Source organism: Cetorhinus maximus, chromosome 1, assembly GCF_964194155.1.
Source record: "Cetorhinus maximus chromosome 1, sCetMax3.hap1.1, whole genome shotgun sequence".
NCBI classification, from domain to species: Eukaryota; Metazoa; Chordata; class Chondrichthyes; order Lamniformes; family Cetorhinidae; genus Cetorhinus; species Cetorhinus maximus.
The window spans coordinates 89,414,320-89,439,434 of NC_135879.1; the positions used below are offsets into that span (position 1 = coordinate 89,414,320).

At 44.8% G+C, this 25,115-nt stretch overlaps 1 protein-coding gene across 1 annotated transcript in view; it reads left to right on the plus strand.

The window, feature by feature from the left end:
- fras1 (Fraser extracellular matrix complex subunit 1) overlaps positions 1-25,115 on the plus strand; it is a 562,738-nt gene that overhangs the window by 192,857 nt on the left and 344,766 nt on the right. The window contains exons 4-8 of the mRNA XM_078543632.1: positions 7,150-7,242; positions 9,674-9,833; positions 10,658-10,791; positions 21,934-22,017; positions 23,405-23,506. Of these exons, the coding sequence (XP_078399758.1) occupies positions 7,150-7,242; positions 9,674-9,833; positions 10,658-10,791; positions 21,934-22,017; positions 23,405-23,506 (573 nt within the window). The remainder of the gene's footprint in view (positions 1-7,149; positions 7,243-9,673; positions 9,834-10,657; positions 10,792-21,933; positions 22,018-23,404; positions 23,507-25,115) is intronic.

Sequence of the window (25,115 nt, forward strand, 5' to 3'; positions counted from 1 at the left end):
TATTGCAACTATTTATAGAAACATTCTTTGGCTTTGTCAATGCGCACACCTTTTGCGTCCACACAAGCATTTTTCTTCTGTATTCTAACACTTCTTCCACTTGCTATCTTGAGGGCCTGGCATCTAAGATGTAGTTATTTGTTGCAAAGCACTGGCATGTCTGATTGGCCCTGGTGAGCCTGATCCACTTACCTTGGTTCCTGGGCCTCCTCCATATTGCTACTCTGGGTTTGCTGTAATACCAGCAGTGGCCACTGCTCTCACTGGCACTGCTGGGACTGAAGAATTGCTGGCCATCCAATTGGCTGGCAGCTCTTGAAAGTGGAATCTTCACACTTAAAGGGATGAAAGCCCCAGTGCCAGGTAGTTAATTCCTGATGGGTATGAATTGTGTTGAGGCTTCCAGAAATGGCCTTATGGCTGCTGGATGAGGGAACCACCACTACCATTAAATTCAGCCCAGGTTATCTGAGCAGTCACTAATTTTGTGAGAAATAGAGGAGCCTGCAGGGGCTGGTTAGCTCAGTTTGTTAGATGGCCAGTGTGTGGTTCAGAATACTGCCAACAGCACAGGACTTGATCCCCATTCTAGCTGAGGTAGACTTGGGTCTTGCCTCCTCCCCCTGCCCTGAAGTAAAATCATGCCATAAGCTGTGGTTTGGTGACCCTTGAATAATTGAGAATTCTACCTGGAGAAGAAGCGAAGACTACAGTATCTTGCTTTCCAGTAGTTGTACCCTGGCATGCAGCCTCTGGAGGGAAAAACAGGACTGTTAGCATTCTTCCACTTGAGCAACATTCTATTTTAATCATCAACTTTGTGGCAGCTGGTGGAGAGGTTGAAGAATGCATAGAAACATGAGATAACTAAAGATATATACAGGGCTCCCCCATCTCCATGACCAACTGCCTGACCAGAGGTGAAGCCAATAGCTGTAATTGTTTTTTCATGTGATGTTAAATGTTGGATTTGTGCACTCTCTCTCCCATTGGTTTGACAGTTTCTGGCATTCCTGCAGTTAATTGGTTGCTGCAGATCCCAGATCCTGCCATCACAATGTCTCAGAGTTCTGGAAATGAATGGTAGGAATGATAGGTGGAAGGGAGGAATAGCCTACGATGAGAACTTCAGTGTGCTAGAATGGGAGAGAATTGACATGAGTGCTGCCAAGTCACTTTGTTGCTGGGAAAAGGAACATGATGCATGTCATACCCCAAAGGAAAAAGGCACTGATTCCTGTGCCAGAGAGTATCCATTAGCTCTCTGTTATTCTCTAAACTGTCCTGTTATTCATCTGATGACACTTAGATTGGCTAGCTTTATGAGTTAAACTTCATCTTACACTGTAAGGGGTTCCTTGGAGATATGGAAGTCCCGCTCACAGCTATAGCTACCTCCTTCCACACTGCCCATGTGATGACTTCCCCTCTGGGTCTCCAACAATGGCATCCCTCCATTCTCTAATTTGGGACAAAAGCATTTCCACATCAGCCTCAGATAAATTAAATGGCCACCTTTTTCTCTCTGTTGTAGGAGCCATTTCACTTCCTCATTTAAGAACCCACTCAGCCCTTCAATGGCAGCCCTTTAAATGAAAATGTTGTGTTCTTGTTCTGCCTCCTTCCTGAATTGGTGTTAAGTGACATCATAACATTTTAGAAGACAGCAGAGCAGGTTGTCAGTGCTGTCATCAGATTGATTTGGTATATTGGTGCCAAACCACTACACGGAGGACAAAAAAAATCACGCTAAAGCCAATTTTCTTCAATGTTGTATGGTGCAGGTTTTGTTTGGTACACAATGGGCATTACCAATGGTTGGCTTGTAACCATCAGTGTTAGATCCTTATGGTAAGTAGCTCAAACAGCTTTCTCTTGACACAATCCACATTTGGGTGGAAAGAATATGTAACTGTAACAGTTGATTGACCTACTTTTACCGTGCCGGCATTGACTGGAATTTTCCGGCCCTGTTGGCATTGGGCGTCATGGTGGGCAGGGGGGAACAATATGGCGAGAAGGCCATAAATTGGTTTAACGCCGGCGTGAAACCAGTTTGCAATTGTCCGCTGAACCCGTCAATGGCGCGCCACGTCTCCCACCACCGGATGTCAGGAATGTAATTTTAGTACATTTGCCTCTAATTATAATCCCTGCTCACCAGAACCATCCCACGTCAAATTTACTGCCCACGTCAGCGTGACTTCAGAATGGCCTGTTTCGCGGCTGCCTTTAAAGGGTGTGCACCTGGTGAGCTGAACTTTGAGGGGAACTTGGAGGTGAATGTATGCAACCTTGCACAGCACTGGAGAGCATTGCCTGTAGGACATCAAGGATGGGGTGCTGTGGATTTGCGGGCAGGGGTGGAGGGGGGTGCAGGCAAGTCACTTTTTCTCAGTTGGCTTTCAGTGCAGTGCTGGGGCAAGGGCTCCAGTGTGGGTCAGACAGGGAAAGAGAAGGCGGGTGGTGGGGGCAAGGCAACACAGACAGAGTGAAGGAAAGTCTCAAGCACATGCCGAAGGGATGGGCAAGGAGGGGTGAGGGAAGCACTTGGAAAAGCTTGTCAAAAGTGAGCATTTTTCCGCAACTGAGAGCATTCAGCTGCAGCTCCCTTGTCATGCTTGGAGTCGGACCTCTCAAGTTTTTCTGCCGACTCAAGCAATGCAAAAGCATGAAAGTACCACCAAATGCTCCAGAACGTTTTACCCCTTGGGCATAGACTGCAAATTAATGTGCATTTTTGGGGAGAGCAGAGCAATTGGCAGACTGAGCAAATTGTAGAATCCCCTTGTGAACAGTGGCCATGGCGCTGTCACTGGTGGAGGCACTCAGAGCCCCTTGCAATGCCTTTATTCAGGTTTGGACAAGTACCCATTATGGTTCAAGCTAATAGTGCAGCCTTGCAGTGCGGGTTAGGAGAATACTTGTGCCTGAGCTGAGAGCACAGCATGCAGTCCAGTGGCCAAAGCTGCTGCCAATTGGTCATGTGGAGTGGGGTGGAGGTGGGTGGGGTTTTGGATAGCCAATGAGTGCATGACACACTGACCATTCACGTGGTGGCCAGCGCTTTCCTGCATGCATGAAGGGACCTCCAGACTTAACCAAGAGAGGTTCGTAGTACACCCATGCTAACCAATGTGTCTCTCTCTTTGATACTACAGGAGAACATCAGGATCATATAGCCTGGTGATTTAGTGGTATTCATCTTGTCTTACAGGGACCAGAGAAGAAGAAAAAGAGAGCAGTGGAGGCGCCTGGTTCAGCAAAGGGAGGAGCACCTCCCTCAAGGTGAAGGGACGGCAGGGTCTGCTGCGCATGCAGCTGAAGATCCACAGTGAGCCATCGCTCATAGGCACCTCGCTAGACCCAGGGTCTAAAGACGGCGCCTGTCATTCCTGCAGATAACTGAGAAACAGTGTCGCTGAAGACTGCGTGTGTCTAGGGAACTTGTCGGTCACATATCCCACCCGCTGGAGGATTTGGCACCACGGGGACATGGAGGGCATCCACTGCCTGTGGCCATGAAAATGACTGCGGCGATCAATTTTTACGCCAATGGCTCCTTCCAGGGCTCCACAGATGACCTATGTGGGATCTTGCAAGCCTCCAAGCACAAGTGTATCCAGGAGGTCATGGACGCCATCTTCGCGAAGACACAGAACTTTGTGCATTTCAGCCAGGATCAGGAAGCAAGAGCGCTGGGATTTGAGCAGATCTCTGGTTTTCCACACGTGCAGGGTGCCATCGACTGCACTCACGTGGCGCTTAGATCTCCATGACAACAAACAGTCAACTATATCAACTGCAGGGGCTTCCACTCAATGAAAGTTCAGCAGGTCTGCACATGATTCCCACGGAGCTCCCATTACTCTTACATCCTTAGCAGGTCACCCCTGACATCTTCCTGGGTCCAGAGATACATGCAGAGAGGCTGCAGGGTTGGTTTCTCAGGGATAAGGGCTGCCCACAGAGGACGTGGCTGATGATGCCTGTGCGGCAGCCTCAGAATGCAGCACAGCGAAGGTACAACATGGCTCATGCTGTGACCCGGATTTTGGTGGAGCAAACTGTAGGTATCTTGAAAATGAGTTTCCAGTCCCTCGATGGTCTGGTGGAGCACTGCAATACCGATCCCAGAATGTGTCACGCATCATTGTCACTTGCTGCCTGCTCCATAACCTGGTGCTGCAAAGTGGGGCCGGGGTCTGGCTGAGGAAGGGATGGAGGAGCTGCATGTATCCTCTGATGAGGAGGACATCCAAGGGGATGATGGTGATGAGGTCTTTGAAGGTGAGGATGTGGGTGATGAGGCCATCGCACTGGCCAGACAAAGTAGGCGTGCTCGGGGCTTTCATAGCCAGAAGACTCGTGGAGGATGATGACGCGATGCAATGAGGACAGTCCTGACATCTGCACCTTGCATCTGTGAACGTCTGACTCCTGTCTGGCTGAGGGCAACTCGCTTATGCTCTATGATCAAGGTCATATCATGGAGACACAGCTGTGAAACTTTAAATGCATCTGATCCTTTGTCAGCCTTCAGCACCTGACACCTTCAGGAGCACAGCATCACCGTTCACAGATGCTGAAAATATCAGGGGCCAGCCCCATCTCAAAGGCGCTGAGAGCACAGAGAGAATGACGGAACTCTGTGACGCCTGCCACTACATTCTGGCAGCAATGACAAGCACCATCGAGGTACAGGCATCACTGATGTGTCCAGTGAGTGTGAAGGCAGACCATCACTTTGCTCTGATGGTTACACACTGCACAGGGAAAAGGCCCTTGACTGAGGCACCTGCCTTTATCTTGTGCAGGAACCAAGGCTTCACATCTGAGTGACACGAACACTGCTCATCATAACAAGGAGCCATAGGCAGGAAGACATTCTTGGGAGTTTATTTACAATATTGAACATTAAGTACAAGTGAATAACACCCGTGCCCAGGGTGTGCAACTAAATCTTCTTAGCTATCTTAACCCTGCCACTTTACCTTGGTGCTCCCCCAACATCCATAGCGGAGGTGGAGACAGCCTGCTGACTGCTACGCCCTGTCTGTGATGACCTTGGCGGGGGTATCCTCAGGAGTGCCGAGACCTGGAGGGCCCCGGCCTGCTTTTAGGATCTTGCTGTGTGGCCATGGCACCCTCCTTGGCCTGTGAAGCAGGAGCTGGAGCTGCTGAGGTCACAGGAAGAGGGGAGTCAAATGGACCGGATACTCTTGGAGTCACCTGGGTGGATGGCCCTGGGGTGTGCACCTGCTGATCCTCCTCCCTATGGGTGGCTGGGGGCCCCTGGCTGACCCCTTGAGGAGAAGGGGAAGCTGGAGTGAGATCGAGCTGCCCCACACCCTCTCTCGCATTGTCACTGTTGGAGGCCAACTATGGCATCAGTGACGGAGTTCAGCCCACACAGCAGTGCAGGGCTAATGTCTTGGACCAAGGTTTCCATGGCGGGCACCATCCTGCCAGTGTTGACCTCAGAGTGTTGGCATGCCAGCTTTATCACTTCAGACTGAAGGCTGACGGACTCCTCCATTGTGTCTTGCAATCTGAGGAGTGTTGCAGACATCCCTTCCTGGTGTTCCCGAGCTTGCCTTTGCAGCCCCAGCAACTATGACATGACCGAGTCCAGAGACTCATCATCTGACTTGTCCTCCGAGTACTGGAAACCTGGGAAGTCCATGCCGCCACCTGCTGTGTATCAGATAGTGCCATGTGCTCACCAGACTGTGACTCAGAGGCTACTCTAGAACTAGGTCCAATCGAGCTGTGGCCTCTGCACTGGTGGAGTGTGTGGATGAGTGCTGTGATGGGTCTATAATTAGTGCGTCACCAAATTCTTCTTCCGAGGTGTATTCAGGGCTTCAGTTGAGGACCTGGCTCATGGACCCCCTCAGCTGCTTCCCAGATGTGCCTGTGAAAGCAAGGAGAGATAATTAATGCATGACAGGGCACTGTGGAACAGGGGAACTGGCTCACAGGTGATGGATGTTGCGCTGCTGGATCCTCACTTGGTTGAGCACCACCGACCTCACCGTCAGCACAGGAATAGTCCAGATTGTCACCAGCCAGCTGGATGACTCTATTTTCAAAGTCTGCAAAGAATTTGACATCAGGCATTTCTCTACTAGCCTGTGACCTCTCCCTCTTGTTTGCCAGTTTGTCCTTCATGAATACAGATAGAGATAGTGTAAGCAGGACAAAAACAAAAATTGGTGGAAAAACTCAGCAGGCTTGACAGTGTCTGTGGAGAGAAAGACAGAGTTAACATTTCGAGTCCGTATGACTGTTCTTCAGAACTAAAGAGAAGTAAAAATGTGGTGAAATATATACTGTTTAAGGGGGTGGGTGGGACAGGTGAAGCTGTATAAAAGGCCAGAGATAGGTGGAGGCAAAGGAGAGATTGCAAAAGATGTCATTCATCCTCTTTCGGCGCTGGTTGGCTGTCCTCTTTTGCAGGGTGTTGGCACTGACCACTGCTGCCACTGCCTCCCATGCTGGATTGGTGACCTTGCTGGCTGGTCTTTGCTCAGTGCAGGGGTACAAGACATCAGGTGGGCCTCCATTGCATCTAGTAGGCACCCAAGGGAGACACTGCTAAACTTGGGGACAGCATGATTCCTCCCTTTGGCAGCATGGCTTTCCAGCAGCTTCCGATCGGGGCACCCTTTAAATATGGTGCCTGGATTACTGAAGGCCTGAGGTAATGGTGGGGTGGGCGAATCAGAGGCTGCCCTGCCAGCGACCCGGCATGTTTCCCGGGAATGCATTATTAATGAGGCTGGGAATGGGATGCTATGGCGCGATAAACCTCCATTGCAGCTGGAGATTAACGTTCTTTTTCCCGCCCGCTACTGAACTTTGTGCAAATCTGGGACGATTCTGCCCATTATGTTTTAGTGAAACCCTGGTGACAATATTGCAAAGTACATTGCTTTGTATGCCACATCCTTTGCTTACTAGGAATAGCAGATTTATCTAGAGTGAGTACTAAAAGCAGTGGAAAGAAAGGCTGTTGCTGAAGTTATCATTACTGTTCAACATCTGTTGTCTTTTAATTGTAAGAAATATTCCTGAAGCAGCATTCTATCTTTAGATTTTATGGATGATATTTTACAGCTCATGCTTTGTTCTTTTAATTATAAGGGTGAAGTTTTCAAAATAAGTCCAAATGGTTGCTGCCCTGAATGTGCCTTGAGGACCCATAACTTCTGTGAATATGAAGGACAGATTCATGGGGTAAGCATTAGCCCCTCATTTTGAGATGTGCTCATGGTAACATCAAGTTCAATAGAAGAACATGTTTAAAATGTATATTACACTTAATATTCTATTTGTGTCCGCTTGTAACATGTTGTCAACAAGTGGAAACAATCCGTTGCTGTTCATCATAACCATTCATAATCTTGAATACCATTTTTAGATCATCCTTTAACCTTGTCAGCTTTCATGTGAAAACACCATGCCGGGATTTTCCGGCCCCATCGTGGCGGGACCCGCCACGGGAGATTCGGCGGCCCAGCCAAAAGTCCATTGACTCGCAGCGGGATCAGATGATCCCGGCACGGCGGGGCTGGAAAATCCCACCCCTTAACTTCTCAAGATTCCCTTCATAATTGTAAGTGAGCCTTTTCGTTTTGGTAAGCCATTGTCATGACGTTCATCAATAACAACCATTTGTACTCATATGGAGAATTTTACATTTGAGGCACTGTGAGATGATAGGTGAGCAGAATTTGTTGCATAATAAGATACAGGCAGCAGAATACAGATCTTTCTGGAAGTGTGACGGTTGGGAGACTAATTAGGAGAGCATTGAAATAATCCATCCTAGAGATAACAAAAGGATGGGTGAGGGTTTCAGCAGCAGTTAGGCTAAGGCAGGTGCTGAGCTAGGAAATGTTATAGAGGTAGAAGTCAGTAATCTTTTTACTGGAGAAGATATGCGGCTGGAACCTCAGCCCAGGATCGAATAATTTGTTGAGTTTGCAAACAATCTGATGGATGATGAGGGGTTTGGAATTGATGGCGGGTGAATGGTGCTTGTGGCAGGGCGCAAAGTTGGAGGAAATTACATTTGGCAAGACTGAATATCAGATAACTAGTCTGAAAACAGTTGCAGTTGGGGGGTTGAGCTGGGTTATTTTGCTATACACATGGAAGCTGTTCTCATGCCTGTGAATGATGCCAAGGGGCAGTATGAAGATTCTAGTGGATTTACGCTATACCTGTTCAATTGCTTTTAAATTTTTCTTTAAATGGGGTAAAAATTAAATAAATATTTGTATTTATAAAGCACTTCTTATCAAATCAGGATGCTCCAAAGTGCTTTGCTGCCAATTAAGTATTTTTGAGGTGTATTCATTGTTTAAATGTAGGAAACATGGAAGCAAATTTGTGCACCAATAAGATCCCACAAACAGCAATGAGATAATGATCATAAAAATCTGTTTTCTGTTAAATTGGTCGAGTGATAACTGTTGGCCTGGACACAAGGGAGAACTCCCCTGCTGCTCTATGAAATGGTGCCATGGAGTCTTTTACATCCACCTGAGAGGGCAGATGGGTCCTTGCTTAACATCTCATCCAAAAGGCTACTTCTGACAATGCAGCATTCCCTCAGTACTGCACTGGAATATAAGCCCATTTTGTGTGTGCTCTTCTTAGTCACAAGATGACAGTTTCTGTTGCGTTTTGCAGCTTCATCCATCTGGTGGGTACCTGAGAAGCATTCCCCTAAAGGCGCTAGGGTCTACCTGGATTACTTAAAAGTGTGAATCTTCCCTGTAACCGCTGAGAATGTGGCAATGTCAGCAATTGAGGAGCCTGGCAGGCCAATTCTGGCACTTGCTTGAGATCAAAAGGCTATGGACGGTCAACCCCAAATTTACCAGTTATATATTTTAAAACACGGACCATTCTAATGAAAGGTTATTGACCTGAAATGTTAACTTTTGTCTCTCTCACCACAGACGCTGCCTGACCTGCTGATTATTTGCAGAATTTTCTGTTTTCATTTATTGTCAGTAAGAAGCTCTATCTCATATTCACTCGCATTAGCTCAATAAAAGGCGAGCAGAAACCACTATGGTAAACAGAGCAGATACTAAAGATAATAAAGTAAATGTTGCTGATGGGTGTATTGTAAGATGTAAATAACAATAAGGAGTTACACAGCAATGTAGTTCCTTACTATGTAATCACTTATACTGATCTGGAAGGTGTATTCCACTGATACCAAATTGCTTTACTTTTTGTTTATTTGATGTCATTTTTGTAACAGGCGAGTGATATCCTGTGCATGAGATGACATAATATATTTGAGCATTGTAAGCATTTTACAGCTACATTTGATGCCTCATGTATTACGGTGGTTGCTTATGGGAAGTGAATGTAAATCACTGTTTTGGGTTCCACTTATTGTAAAATTATTTTAAAAATGACTTGGATGACAAGATCCATGAAAACATCAAAATGATGATAGAGGAGTCTATTGCTGGAGTGTGGATATCTGAGAGCTCCAATGTACTAGAAAAACACAGAACTACAACAGGAACTCAAAAGTTAAATATACAAATATCAGCAACTATAGTTTCAAATGACTGGATACTAGATATGTATTGTAATTTAGAGGTAATGGTGGCTCCTGCTTTCTGCTTTTTTTTTGCAGCATGAGACAGAGTGGATGACCGCAAAGTGCACTGTTTGCTCCTGCATCAACAAGAAAGTTGAATGTGGCTCAAAATATTGTCCCCCCATCTCCTGTGGGAGAGGGGAAATTACACACACCCCAGATGGAGCCTGCTGTCCAAAATGTGTCAAGACTGGAGGTAAGACATCAGGTTTTATTGCTTACTTTGTGCTTTTGTTGTGGTGAGTTAATTGTCACAGTGAAAAAAAGAAAATTTACAGGACAGAAGGTGGCTATTTGGCCCATCGTGCCAGAGCCATGTTGTTATATTTGTTTCACCATTTACTTCATTTTAGTTCTTAATTCATGAATATATATACGATATATGAAGGACTGATGAATGAAAAGTTATCAAAAGAATAGAAAACTTGAGATCCTCTTTGTGATCTTTTCTTTGTGTGCATTAGGAGCCAGCTTGTCTGATTTCATAGCACTCTTGCCTCTGAGTTAGATGGTTAGCAATTCAAACCCCACTCAGAACTTGTGCAAAATCTAGACTGACACTTCAGTGCAGTACTGAGGGAATGTTGTTTTGTTGGAGGTGCCACCTTTTTGGTGGGACATTAAACCAAGGCCCAGAATACCAGTTCAGATGGACATAAAAGATCCCATGGTGCAACTTAAAGGACAGGGAGGTTCACCAGCTGTCATAGCCAGCATTCATTCCTCAACGAACACCATGGAATACAGATTAACTGGCCATTCAACTCATTTGTTGTTTGTGGGACCTTGCTGTGTGAAAATTAGCTTCTTAATTTATGTACATGACACCAGCAATGATTCAATCAATTGATTGTGAAGCTCTGTTGGGATGTCCTAAGCAAATAAGATGTTATTTAAATGGCAGTCTAGTTTCAGGTGGAAATGTGTTCATGCGCAGTCAAAATGTTGAGGCTACAGAGAATTTCACACATTATTTTTCCATGTTGCTCATTTGTTTGTATCAATTGCCTTTATGAATAGAGTCATGCTTATTTGAGGGAAGAACGTACAGAGATGGTGAAGACTGGAACCTGACTGGATGTTCAAAGTGTGTCTGCAGTAACGGTGAGGTGCAGTGCTACATTGCAGAGTGCCAGCCAGTATTCTGTAATAAGGTGAGTGGCATGTTATTGTACTGTACTTAATATGTTCATGTAAATAGTGAAAAGTAGTCACCAATTAGCTATCCTGGGACAGATTTTCAACTTCTAGAAGCCCATTTCTCACCTGTAAAACAGATTGCTGGCAGCAGGCACAGAATGCTTACACCTAACGTGGGGTCCAATGTATTGCAGTCCGTGATTGCAATTTTCAAGTACAAGTTGGTGGAGCATGCATTGAGAATGCAGCTCCTGCATTCACAAAATAACTTTAGCCCATGTGAAGCCTCACCCTGCAGACCCTCTCCAGACACAATCTGCTGATTAGCTCAGCATATGATGGAGCCAATTGCCGGTATTAGGTCCTCTTGCAGCTGATGAATGGCAGTGTGATGCCAATTTGACACCTGCAGCTCACCATTTGAATGAGGTCTCAACCTGAAAATGATTGGGGCTCCGACATTGGAAGACAGTGGGCTGAATTTTCACCTCAGGTTTGGGAAACAGGAGTCAGGGCAGTTCCCGACTTCATCAACCTGTACTCATCACCTCCTCGCATTCCCGCTATAATCTTGTCTCCTAGAGATGCAGGTGGCAGACCCATCTCCCTAGGTAAGCCTGTGGCTGCAACAGAGGCATGAAGGTACTGTGGTTGGCTGGTTAGAAGGCCTACTTCAGTTCTCTGGGACATTGGCCTAGTTCTCCACATCGCTCTTATGTCCCCCTAACTCCCAACCAAGCTCATGCCCCCTCATACGCCCCATGTTCCCCATGCCTCCTTGGCCACTCACCCAGTATCTACTCTGTATAGACCACAGGCACCATGTAATAACAATGGAAAGCCTTTGAAATGGACTTCAAAAAAAATTAAGCTCTTATAATCTAATAAAACTGGCAGTCAAACACGCAGCCATTCATACTGCACAGATAAACAACTCCAGTCCCATTGAAAAAAAGTTAAATCCCTTAAGTGGCCATTAAGTTGTGAAAGCAAACAAAGATCTATTCAGAAACCATTTTAAAGACAGATAATCCTATTATAACCTCCTAAAACTGTCACTCACGCCATGCTCTCAGTCTGCTGAATAACTGTAAACAACCAGCTGCTGAACTGTGTTTCATTAGCTTTTGAAACTCAGGCAAATATTCATAATGGGATCAGCCATCATTAAACAAACCATTACAGGTCCAGACAATGGAACCTATTGAAACTGAAAGAACTTATTGTTTAGTTTCCATTTCAAAGCAGATTGCCTGTCAATCAAAGGAGTAGAGCAGGTGGTTGTTTTTTTTCCCTAAGTTAAAGCACTCTGGACATTTAAATCCCTGCTCAGATCATGACAGGAAAGCTCACAAGCACTGTTTTATAGGCCAGAATTTTTCTGTCGGCGAATTGGGGGCAGGGCCCGCTCGCCAACGTGAAAATGACGTGGGATGACATCGGGGGGAACCCCCGACATCATCCCGCCCCATTTAAATTGCCAGGAAGGCGGGCGGACAGCGAAATCAGCTGTCCGCCCGCCGACCTGTCAATGGCCAATTGAGGCCACTGACAGGGTAGTTAAAGTCCCTGCCAGTCCAACCTTAAGGCTGGCGGGCAGGCCAGGAGCCCCAGCGGGCTTCTGAAAAAACATGAAACCTCATCCACTGGCGGGATGAGGTTTTATGTCTATTTTTAAAAAGTTTAATAAAGTTTATGTGATATTTATTAACATGTCCCATCTCGTGTGACATCGTCAGATGAGGGAGACATTTTAATAATTTTTTTATTTTTCTATTTGTAAAACTTTCAGCGATCTCCCTGAGACAGCACTTAGTCTTAGGGAGATGTGCGCTCTTTTGTGCACATGCGCAAAAAAGCGCATTTTGACAGTTGGGAAATCTCCCCCCCCGCCCCCCCACCTGTCCGCACAGGAAGTGCATAGCGCTTCCCGTTGGGCAGCCTGCTGGGCGGGCCTTAATTGGCCCGCCCACTTAAAATGACAGCAGGGCCTGCTTCAGTGGCGGTGATCGGCAGCCCGTCCGCCTCCGAGCTGGTCGGGGCCGCCCGCCCATCAAGGGCAAAATTCTGCCCATACAGTTTTGAATACACAATAACACTTTTTCCAATAGGAAAATTGCATTACTGCATCTTGACACTTGCACAATGCTGGTTAATGTAATGGTCAACTTTTCAGAACAGAGCCCTATGGTAGTAAAAACATACCTGATGTAGAAGACAGCATCTAATCATGACATTTGAAGTTGGGAAATAATTTTACACCCACCTGTCAGAATGTTCCCGACTCCTCAGCAGTTTTCCTCCAAGGTTTCCTAACTCACTTGCTTGGTGGGTTTCCCAAAGGTTTTCAAAACCTGCCTGACCTGAAGAAAATACTGTGGGACATTAAATACGAATTTCCCCTAGACCTGTCAATGGCGACTCTGATGTCACAGGATGTCACGACCTGAACATACCCTGAACCTTTTCCTGCCGATGGGAAGTTTGTGTTGGGCTCCTTTTGAGGGGAAAACTCAAATTTAAGGTGACACAGCCTCAATTTTGCCAATTCCCGCATTCATTCCAGACATTTTTGGGACAGGAAAATCTGACCTTGTGTGTCTGTTCCAGCAACTTTGCACATATTTCAGGCAGAAGGCAAAGATCACTGTCTAATTCTGAGCTAGTTCCTTTTATATCCTATCTTGTTCTGCATCTTCTGTTAACAGTTTTGCCCAATCATCGAATTATTTCCAAACTCTGCAAAATTGTAGTCTGTGGAGTCTTGATACTCACAAGGTAATTAGTGGAGAGAAACTGCATTAAATTGTAATGTGTTTTGTGTCGACTTGTTTTTATCAGACAAGGAGTTGACAGGATGCAGTAAGCTAGGGCATCTGAAAATGATTTCACAAAGGCTCTAATTGGCACAGACCATTGAAAGAATTAATTGTACATAGCAGATTTCAAATAGGCAATCGAAGAAGATTAGCCTGGCATGAAATTTGAAAAACTTGCAGCAAGAAATGTCTTAATCATGCTCATTTACAATCACTCAGCATAGTCTATCTGATTTTTAAAATACAGCTGCTGATAGGTTTTTAACAAATTTGTAAATATGTTTTCGAACCATTTCTACATTCTTAATGTCTAATGCATAGGCAAATTGTCAGAGGATTTTTGAAAACTGAACAGATTATATTTGTGCAGCACTGTTCACTTGCAGAGAGACATCACAGAAGTGTCTTTTGCGATGGTGGATAAAGAGTAGACATTGAATAGCAAGATGAGAGGTATTAGGAGGGATGAAAGCACATTGAAAAAGGAGGAGGGCCTTCAGGAGGTTTTTAAAGACTGGGATGGAGATGACAAGGTGGTTGGCTGACATATGGAGCCCCAAGGAACGAGACCTAGTGGCTGAAGAGACAGATATCAAAGGTGGAGTGTAGGGAGAGGGAACAAGACTTATGCATATAGGGACATGGAGTTGAGGGGGTCATAGTTGGAGGAAATTATGGAAATATGGAGAAGCAGTGGAAGAACTTGAAGATGAGAACCAAGATCTTGAGTTTGTTTCTATGATGCATAAGAAGCCAGTGAAGACCAACAAGGGCTGGGATGATGGTATATGGATTTTGTTGTATGAACCTGAGCATTCCGTGTGGCTTATAGTTTCTAGAGAGTGAAGGTGAGAAGGCCTAGAAGATGATGACTGGAGATGTCTAGTTTCTTGTTAATAAAAGCTTGGGTTAAGGTTTCAATGGCAGAGGGAAAGGTAGGGACAGAGCTGGATGATGTTTTGGAGGTGAAAGAAAGTGGTGTTCGTGGCTGATAAGATACCAAGGAGAAAGGTGGGCTCAGAGTCAAACAATATATCAAGAGTTTGTACCATTGGCTTAGCTTCAGATGATAGCTTAAAATCCAGGCTCGAGGTTCAGTGATGCATAGGTGCATAGATTTAGGGAACTGAAGATGCTGGCTTCAGTTTTGCCAACAGTAAGCCAGAGGGGATGCTAGCTCAACAGACTAGTGTTAACCTTAGGTTCTGGATCTCAACAAAATGTCATGGCTTACTCCTGCTCCTAATTCGTATCTTCGTATGTATGATATGTGAATTTATAATTGATACCATTTGTATTGCACAAACAATTTTATTCAGTATAGAATATTTCTCCTTTTAGACAGAGCTGTATAAATTGATTAAAGAATGCTACAAACTAAAACTGATCTTTATTAAAGCTACTTAAATAAATAATAAGCTTTCCCTTTTGAAATTTCATTCAAGCTCTGCACTTGAATATTTCTTGTATCTACTGTACATTTACCATGTTTCAATTATTGATCCTTTTATAGTTAGTCTTCTCTGGACCATTTTAAAAAGAGGCTTTGATTCTATTTGGAAACAGAATCCTTCTTAATGAGGGCAGACAGTTCTATTTCATTTGAGTAATTCAGCTTGTAGAGCTTCAACATTTAAGCCCCTTCAAGTTTGTCAAGATCACTTGTAAGTTAATTGTGAAAACTATCTAGTAAAGGGAGGAGGAGCAGTTCCAGCACACAGAAATTGATCTCCTGTCTGATCCGCAGTGCCATTAGTGGTGGCTGTGTGAGCTATGTTATCCTGCTGTCTCAGCCTATAGCAATCCTGCTGCAATAGGAGGAAAAGGTGTTTAACTGGAGGTAAAAGGAGAAACCATTCTGTCCTATTAAATGAAAGGACAGTTCATCAAAGGATGATTTCCATGGAAAGTTCATATGTAGGAGTCCACTCCTACATATTAAAAAAAAAAGTCTAACATGGCATAAATGTTTCATAAATGCCCCATAAATTCCCCCTAATTCTGTAAACTTACTGTAGTCAACAGAGATCAAGTCGATATGACTCTTCTTTAGTTTCAAACACCATGCCTATAAACACATAGGAACATAATTTCAACTTTAAAAGGTAAATGGGCTTATACTTACCTGAGGACAAGGGCTATTATTTCCAGCAGAGTAGGGCATTTTGAGATTGAAATGAAAATCTAGCTTTGGGGGTTTGTTGATTTAAAAAGAAATAAGCTGCATTTTCATTTCCCATGCAGTAATCAATATTTCGAAATAGTTATGGCTGTGTTACTTAAATTCTTTTCAAGGGAGATAGGCAAACATCTAAAGAAGAAATGGACTGAAGATTTTATATTTGGGGAACCTATCTTGAAGGACCAGTAAATGTTGACACCGTGCTGCCCCAGGGTCACCAAACCGGGGAAAGGGTGGCGTAGCGGTAATGTCACTGGATTATTATTCCGGAGGCTCAGGCTAATGCTCAGGGGTCATGGGTTTAAATCCCACCATGGCAGCTGGTGGAAATTAAATTAAATTATTAAATCTGGAATTGAAAGCCAGCTCAATAATGGTGCAATGAAACTACAAGTGATTGTAATAAAAACCCACCTGGTTCACTAATGTCCTTTAGGGATGGAAATCTGCTGTCCTTACCTGGCCTGGCCTACATGTGACTCCAGACCCACAGCAATGTGGTTGTCTCTTAACTACCTTTCAAATGGCCTAGCAAGACAAACTGTACCAAACTACTAGCACTGTGTGTATACCTGCACCAGATGGACTTCAGAAGTTCAAGAAGTCGACTTACACCGTCTTATCAAGGGCAACTGGGGATGGTCAACATGTTTTAATCTTGCCAACGATGCTCAGATCTGATGAAAGGATGAAAAAAAGAAACAACATGGATATGTCTTTTCAGGCACCATCAATATAGGAAAGAAATATAGGATCCAGTCAAACCAAGAAGTTCAACAGAGGCAGTGTTGCCCCAGTATTACTGGAGAGGAAAAAAAACACATGGCAAATGCTCTAGGGTATCACAAGTATGAAACAAACAATAATACTGTACAGTACAATGTCATACATGAATAATAACTATAGATTAACAAATATTGAACACAACACTGGCATCATGATATAACAGATTGCAGTAGTTGAATAATGTAGATTGTAATGTTACTTTGAAGTCCTTGTGATTACGTTCAGTTGGTGTTAGGATGAGATACCAACGAGTAATTTACCAGGGGCTTGTCTTCTTGTCAGTATTACCAAAAATATTTGGCCGCCCTCAAGTGATTAATAAGTTAGGAGAAACCAGCGGCGGTGTAAATTTCATGTGGCCTGCCAGGTAGAGTAGGTTTGATAGACTGGCGGCGGGATTTTCCGCATCAGCCCGCCGCCGCGATCTTCCGGCCCTGCCACAAGTCAATGGACTTCTGGCTGGGGCGCCGCCTCACCCACGGCGGGGCTGGAAAATCCTGGCCTTGGTCTCTGATATTGTTATGTGCACAGAGACCACCTTGAGATTCAGTCTGAATTCCCTGTGTTTGACCTGTAAGAAACTAATAGAGGTTAATTGTAAAATCTTTCGCTGTTACAAATTTTCACTCATAATAAATCCTGATATACTTAATCCCATCTCTCGGTATTTTAAAAAAAACTAACATTGAAATGTGACCAGGTGGTGTAATCGAACTGTGATAGCGCACATCAACATGTAGTTATAGGAGGCCAGTTCGAACTGGAGATTTACTACATGGTGAGCTCCTGAACTCAGCTGGAGCTAATTGGAGACACCGATCAAACCTGCACAGGGATTCTCATGGTCATGTGTTGTAACTGGCAAAGGATCCAACAGATTTTAACTTCCGAGTGGTAAGCAGGGAAAAGGTGCCAGGCGTTGTCCTAGTCGATTTTACCAGTCAGACCTCTTTGATATTTTGCTGGAGACCTACCGGCTCAGAGGTTTGGGCGGTTCAACGACCACTCTCTGGAATTGAGGTAAGTCATGTGGGAAGGTTGAGAGGGTTGGGTGGGGGCAGTAGAACCTGGGTCAACAGTGCCTCAAACTTTCTCAGCCCAGAGAAGTACTCCTGCTGCTCATGGCCTACAAATAAAAGTTTTGTACTTAACTTCTGTGTATTCACTTTTGATTAGTGTGTCCACAACAGATGCCCAGGCCCAGCAGGCATGAAAATTATCAAATTGCATATGTGCAAAATAAATTTTATATTGTTATGGCCAGGTGAGAAGTGGTAACATGGCTCCTTTCTCTTTCCGCTTCTGAGTTTCTAGTCACAACAGGTGTTTCTAAAAGAATTTGCTTGTCAATTTAGTGAGTGTTTAGCTGTTTAAATGCTGTGTCTATAAAGATACACACAGACAGGTTTTCTTGTATGCTTTAAAAGAAAAGGACAGATTGTTTATTGTTCTTAATGCTGGTAAATAAAAAATATTAAAAATGCTGTAAAAACTCACACATGCACCCAAGAGACACACAGACAAAGTTAGGTTACAAGGAGCGACGGTAGGTTAAATTGTTTAAGAGCGTCCAAAAGAAAGTCAATTATATGTGGTTCCTATAGGTTGATGCAATGTTTCAGGTCTTGTTCAGTGATTATTCCTAGATTCTGCGCAGAGACCATTTAAAGTCTTGACAGATGATTTCTGTATTTTTCTCTGAAGTCAGCAGCTGTTTGGTCTACAAAGATGCTGCCTGCAGTGTTTGGCTGGACATATGCAGACAGGGCTCATGCTTACAGAAGGACTAAAGAGAGAGAGAGACCACGTGTTCTCTTTTCGCTGTTACCCACCCACTCACTCACTGTCTGTGACTAACTCACTCTGGAAAAGCATTAGCTTGCTATCACATGACCTCGATTCACAACCCAGCCAGTTACTAAATATAGTTAGATACCCTCATTCGAGGTCCATTTTTATGTGTTAATTGCTTGCTACAGTGAATTGCCTGAATGATCCGGGCTGGAGACCCTCCTCAGCTGGAGTCCATAAGCTGGATTGTAAAATGACGCACGATGACTTCGGGCATGCGTCCCAATGTCACTACGCACCATCGCGATATTTCAGTAGGCGGACGCTATGAGGATGGAGGCACACCCGCCATTAATTAACGAGCCAGTTAAGGCCCTTGAGGCAGCAATTGATTTCCATTTTGCACAGCCCCTGTGATTTTCAGGCATCGCATGGGCGCAATGGGCAGGCGGGTAGGCCACATTTTCAAAAACCTCATCCACAGGCCGGATAAGAGGGGGTGAGTGGGCTCGCTAATGCGAATTGTTAGTACTTTACATTATTACTTACTGCTACTTGCTTGTGTGAACAGGATAACTTCATTTCACTTCAGAGCTGCTTTGACAGAAATAACAGGCTTCAGTTCTGAACTCTGAAGCTCCGAAGGAGTCATAACACTTGGGGCCTTCCAGATAACAGACAGCCTTCCCTTACCCTGGGAATGGGGATTGTGGTTTCCGCTGGAGGCACCTCCTCTGAGGAGGAAGAGAGGGCCAGAAAGAGGAGGAGGCTAAGTGACCCATGCCAACACGGTGCTCACGCTTCCCGATCGTAAGAGGTCATTGAAACGCTTATGGCACAGCACCCATGTGCGTCTTACCACATCATGGGAGCTGACCCTGGATGCCACCTCCTCCCAGGCATTTTTGGTGAGGTTGGGGGGCCTCCTCCTCCCGTTCCTGGGGACAAGGATACTCCGGTGTGCTGCCACCTCCTCCAGGAGGGCAGTGAGACACTCGTCGGAAAACTGCGGGGCCGACCGCCCCACCGACCTGCCCTTCCGCCTGCCATGTCCAGCACTGACGTTCTCCATGACAATGCTCCTCCGATTCAATGGCAGCCTTCGCATGGCTGCCTGCGCCATTTTTGAATAGGCTGCCGGGTCGCCATTGGACCCGGTGGACATTGAGCTCCCACCCCTTCACGCTGATGCCGGAGTCGCTTCTTATGCTGGGTGGGCCTTAATTGGCCAGCCCGCATAAAATGGCGGTGCAGACCCGATCGCGGGCGGAAGTCGGGGTCCTGGCCACCTCTGCCCACTCCCATCGAGCCCACCCGATCTATGTAAAATCCTGGCCCGTATTTCTGATGGCTAGCGGGAGTTAACAATCTCCCTATTATTAACGGCATTTGTGCCCTTTCTCTGGGGCTTCCATGGATTTTCAGTTGAGGCTATGGTGGGTGATCAGGTGAACCCCACAGAACATTAGCCCCAGTTCTTAGCACAAAGGAAATAAGATGAGATGTACTGACATAATAAGAACAGAAAATGATGGAAATATTCAGCAGGTCATGTAGCATCTCTGGAGAGAGAAATAAAGTTAACATTTCAGGCCGATTACAATTCATCAGAACGGACCATTGATGGACCTGCAATGTTAACTATGTTTCTGTCTTCACAGATGCTACCTGATTTGCTGAATATTTCCATCATTTTCTGTTTTTATTTCAGATTTCCAGCATCTGTAGTATTTTGAGTTAGATGAGATGTACTTTTGTTTCCCACCTCTTTCCAACGCCAAATCCAGGGAAAAAATTAGCAGGAACAAGAAACTTCTGGTCTGAGGCATCAGGATTCATGCAGAGGGAAGAACATGCTTGAAAGATAGGATTTGTAGGTAATCCAGTGTAACTTAAAATTTTCCAATGTAAGTCAGTAGGACTATGAGAAAAAATTCAATGCTTAGATTGAAAAGGCAAAAAGGGAGGGAGACAGAAAGCAGGACACTACAGGCCAGTTAGCCTAACATCTGTCAAAGGGAAAATGTTAGAAGCTATTATTAAAGATGTTATAGCAGGGCATTTAGAAAAATTCAAGGCAATCAGGCAGAGTTAACATGGTTTTGTGAAGGGAAATCATGTTTAACCAATTGATTGGAGTTCTTTGAAGGAGTCAGATATGCTGTGGATAAAGGGGCACCGATGGATATACTGCACTTAGATTTCTAGAAGGCATTTGACAAAGCCAAATCAAGGTTATTGCGGAAAATAAAAGCTCATTGTGTAGGGGGTAACATATTGGCATGGATAGAAAATTGGCTAGATAAGAGGAAGCAGAGTTGGCATAAATGGGTCTTTTTCTGATTGGCAGGATGTGACGAGTGGTGTGCCACAGAGGCCAGTGTTGGGGCATCAACTTTTTACAATTTATATAAATGACTTGGGTGAAGGGACCGAAGGAATGGTTGCTAAATTTGCTGCTGACAGAAAGATAGATAGGAAAGTAAATTGTGAAGAGGACATAAGGAGGCTACAAAGTGACATAGTTAGGTTAAGTGAGTGAGCATAGATCTGGCAAATGGAGTATAATGTGGGCAACTGTGAAATTGTCCATTTTGGCAGGAAGAATAAAAAAGAAGCTTATTATCTAAATGGTGAGAAATTGCAGAGTTCTGAGATTCAGGGGGTTCTGGGTGTCCTAGGGCATGAATCACAAAAGACTAGTATGCAGGTACAGCAAGTAATTAGGAAAGCTAATAGAATGTTATCATTTATTGTGAGGGGAATTGAATACAAAAGTAGGGAGGTTATGCTTCAGTTGTGTAAGGCGCTGGTGAGACCACATCTGGAGTACTATGTGCAGCACTGGTCTCCTTGTTTGAGGAAAGATGTAAATGCGTTAGAAGCAGTTCAGAAAAGGTTTTAACAGACTAATACCAGGAATGGGCAGGTTGTCTTATGAGAAAAGGTTGGACCGGTTAAGCTTGTATCCAATGGAATTGAGACAAGTAAGAGGTGATTGGATTGAAACCTTCAAGATCCTGAGGGTTCTTGACAGGGTGGATGTGGAGAGGATGTTTCCTCTTGTGGGAGAATCTAGAACTAGGAGTCACTGTTTAAAAATAGGGTGTCATTCGTTTAAGATAGAGGTGAGGAGAAATTTTTTCTCTCAGAGGGTAATGAGTCTTTGGAACTCTTGTCCTGAAAAGGTGGTGGAAGCAGAGTGTTTGAATGTTTTTAAGGCAGAGCTAGATAGATTCTTGATTAACAAGGGGGTGAAAGGTAATTGGAGGTAGGCAGGAATGTGGGGTTGAGGTTGCAATCAGATCAGCCATTGAATGATGGAGCAGGCTCAAGGGACCGAGTGGCCTACTCCTGCTCCTAATTCAGAGTTCGTATAGGAAGTGACAGTAGAATGGGGGGAGATGAAACTGAAACTTTCCTTCACCAGCCAACCAGTCATGACCCCAATTCACATCCCGTTATGTCTGTAAATTCCTATTTTTATCTTCTGGAATTTAAATGTAAATAAATTATAATCTCAACAATGAAGTATCCAAGGTTTATAATTTATCACTTTCCCTCCCTGTTAACTTTAGGATGAAGATCTTGTAATGCAGGTTGGAAACTGCTGTCCTGAATGTCTGCCAAAATCCTGTTCTTTGGCAGGGAAGAAGCACAAGGTAACCTTGAAGCTAGTCTGCAAGTTTTGATTTTTATGAGTTAAAATCCATTTTTCAATTGCTAGCCAAGTTCCAGGTCTCACAACGCGATAAGCCGATACAGGTTGTTCTGGGGCTCCACTTTCTCTTTTAAAAGTGCTTAGGATCAGAATTTTAGATGCCTATATTGGCAGCAATGCTTATCTTACTTGTGCAATATACCTGATAAGGCTGTTTGTTTTAGGAAGTAAAAGAAAGAAAGATTTACATTTGTATAGCGCTAAGTAAATATATATTTTCCAGCTTGTCATCTCTCCTAACCCTCCAGCACGTCACCTCTCCCTTTCCCCAGCTCACCACCTCTCCCGACTCTCCAGCTCGCTGCCTCCCCCCTCTCCAGCCCGCTGCCCCCCTCCCTCTCTCCAGCTCACCGCCTCTCTCTCTCCTCAGCTCACCGCCTCTCTCTCTCTCTCTCCAGCTCGCTACCTCTGCCTCTCTCCAGCTCACCGCCTCTCCCTCTCTCCAGCTCGCTACCTCTGCCTCTCTCCAGCTCACTGCCTCTCCCTCTCTCCAGCTTGCTGCCCCTCTCTCTCTCCAGCTCACCGCCTCTCCCGTCTCCCCAGCTCACCGCCTCTCACGACTCTCCAGCTCGACGCCTCTCCCTCTCTTCAGCTTGCTGCCCCCCTCTCTCTGTCCAGCTCACCGCCTCTCTTTCTCCCCAGCTCACCGCCTCTCTCTCTCTCTCCAGCTCGCTACCTCTGCCTCTCCCCAGCTCACTGCCTTTCTCTCCCTCTCCAGCTCGCTACCTCTGCCTCTCTCCAGCTCACCGCCTCTCCCTCTCTCCAGCTCGTCTCCCTCTCCCGACTCCCTAGCTCACCACCTCTCTATCTCGTCACCTTTTCCAACTATCCAGCTCGTCGCCTCTCCAGCTTGATGCCTCTATCTCTTTCCAGAGCACCACCTCTGCTGCTTTGCTCCTTCCCTCCTCAATCGTCCAGCGTGCTGCTTCCTTCCCCCTTGCAACCTCTGCTGAATCATTGCTTCCCTCCATGCCACTCCCCCTTGCTCACCGCTTCCTTCTCTCAATTCCTTGCAGGGAGTTAACTGCAGGGTTATTGCAGCACTGATGGCATGGGCTCTCCAACTTTGACATTTCAGATATTTTTGAATATTTTCAAAAATATAATCAATGAAAATGTATTCAAAAAATTTATTCACCAATATATTAGTCATACATCCATTTGAGCCTTGAAGTAAATATGTTAGCGCCATCAAATACTCAGAATTGCATAAATAATGGTCAAATAATGGAATTGATTGCATTTCCATATAATTAAGCAAAAATATATCAAGGTGTAATTTAGGTCTAGAATGTTTATTAAAAAGTATCTGGTCTTTGTTTCTTCAGCATGGTGATCAGTGGAAGAAGAACGAGTGCACCAGTTGTATTTGTGACCATGGTGAAATTAGGTGTCATACGCAGGCATGTCCATCATTCATTTGTGAAAAGGTAATTACAAATCACTTAGTTGGATCAAATCACATGTTCATTTATGGAATATCATGGAGAAGATTTTCCTGCAGCACAGAATGGAAATTTAGGTGAGAAATATCATGGGCCCATTAGAGAGCCTGTACAACCCCTCTCTATGGCAGCGTCCAGGCAATTTAATATGCCCAGGACCAGGAACAGGAAATCCTGCCCCTGGATGTGTGAGCATCATTTCAATACCATTTGAGTGAACAAGCCCACTGGCAAATTCCTTGGAGGGGCAGGAAACACCCAATTAGTCACTGGATCTTCAGCAGAGGATCAGTGCAAATCCCATTGATGCCATGTAGACAGGACAACCACCAAAGTTACAGTGGCTGTTCAGGAGATCTCCCCTGAAGTGCCAGGCTAGAAAATATAATAATTTGAGCAGCTTCTACACATTTTTAATTGCCTTTTCCAAATATGTATGCTCATTAATTAAGAGTGGATTAATTGAGCCTATGGATGTGTGAAGTCAGGTGTGTGCTTCAGCACCAGATAGCTCTGTGTGCCTTTATATTCATTGGATGTTGTTGAGTTTAATTTGGCGCTGTTTGGGTTTGGATTCTGACAAACCACTGTCATTGAGTCACTGCCTGGATTTTATACTGCTAAAGTTATCTCCATTATACTGGTGGTAGACCTGTAGACCCATGAAAAACTAGTTTGATGAGTCTGTAGCCTCTTTAAGGACTATGGATCTAACAGCATTCATGTTGGAAGTTGGATTACATATGTGGATCTCTTGCGCTCCGGACTAAAGGCAATTTTTCAACACACCAATGCAATCATTTCAAGGAAAGATGTGTCTGGCTAGTCCTCCTTTACATCAGTCACCAAGCAATATTAACAATAGTTATCATGATGCTTTATATATGTAATGTTGATCATATGAGCATAGAATCAGATTAGAATCATAGAAAGTTTATGACACAGAAAGAGGCCACTTGGCCCATTGTGTCTGCGCCGGCCAAAAATGAGCCACCCATTTGGCTCCTGCAGGTTACAGCACTTGAGGTGCATATCAAGACCTTTTTAAATGAGTTGAGGATTTTTGTCTCTACTACCCTTTCAGGCAGTGAGTTCCAGACCCTTACAACACTCTGGATGAAAAAGTTTTCCCTCATCTCCCCTCTAATCCTTCTATGCCTCCTAGTCACTGACCTCTTTGCTAAAGTAAATAGGCCCTTCCCATCCACTCTATCCAGGCCCCTCACAATTTTGTACATCTCCATCAAATCTCCCCTCAGCCTCCTTTTTCCCAAGGATAATAGCCCCAGCCTATCCAATCTTTCCTCAAAGCTGCAATTTTCCAGTCCTGGCAACATCCTTGTAAATCTCCTCTGTAGCCTCTGTAGTGCAATTACATCCTTCCTGTAATGAGGTGACCAGAACTTCACACAGTACTCAGGTTGTGGCCTAATTAATGTTTTATATAGTCCCAGTGTAACCTCCCTGCTCTTATATTCGATGCCTCGACTAATAAGTAAAAGGATTTCTTATGCCTTCTTAACCACCTGATCGGCCTGTCCTGCTACCTTCATTGTATTACGCACTTTCATGTTTTCTGAGCAGTAGGGTGTTT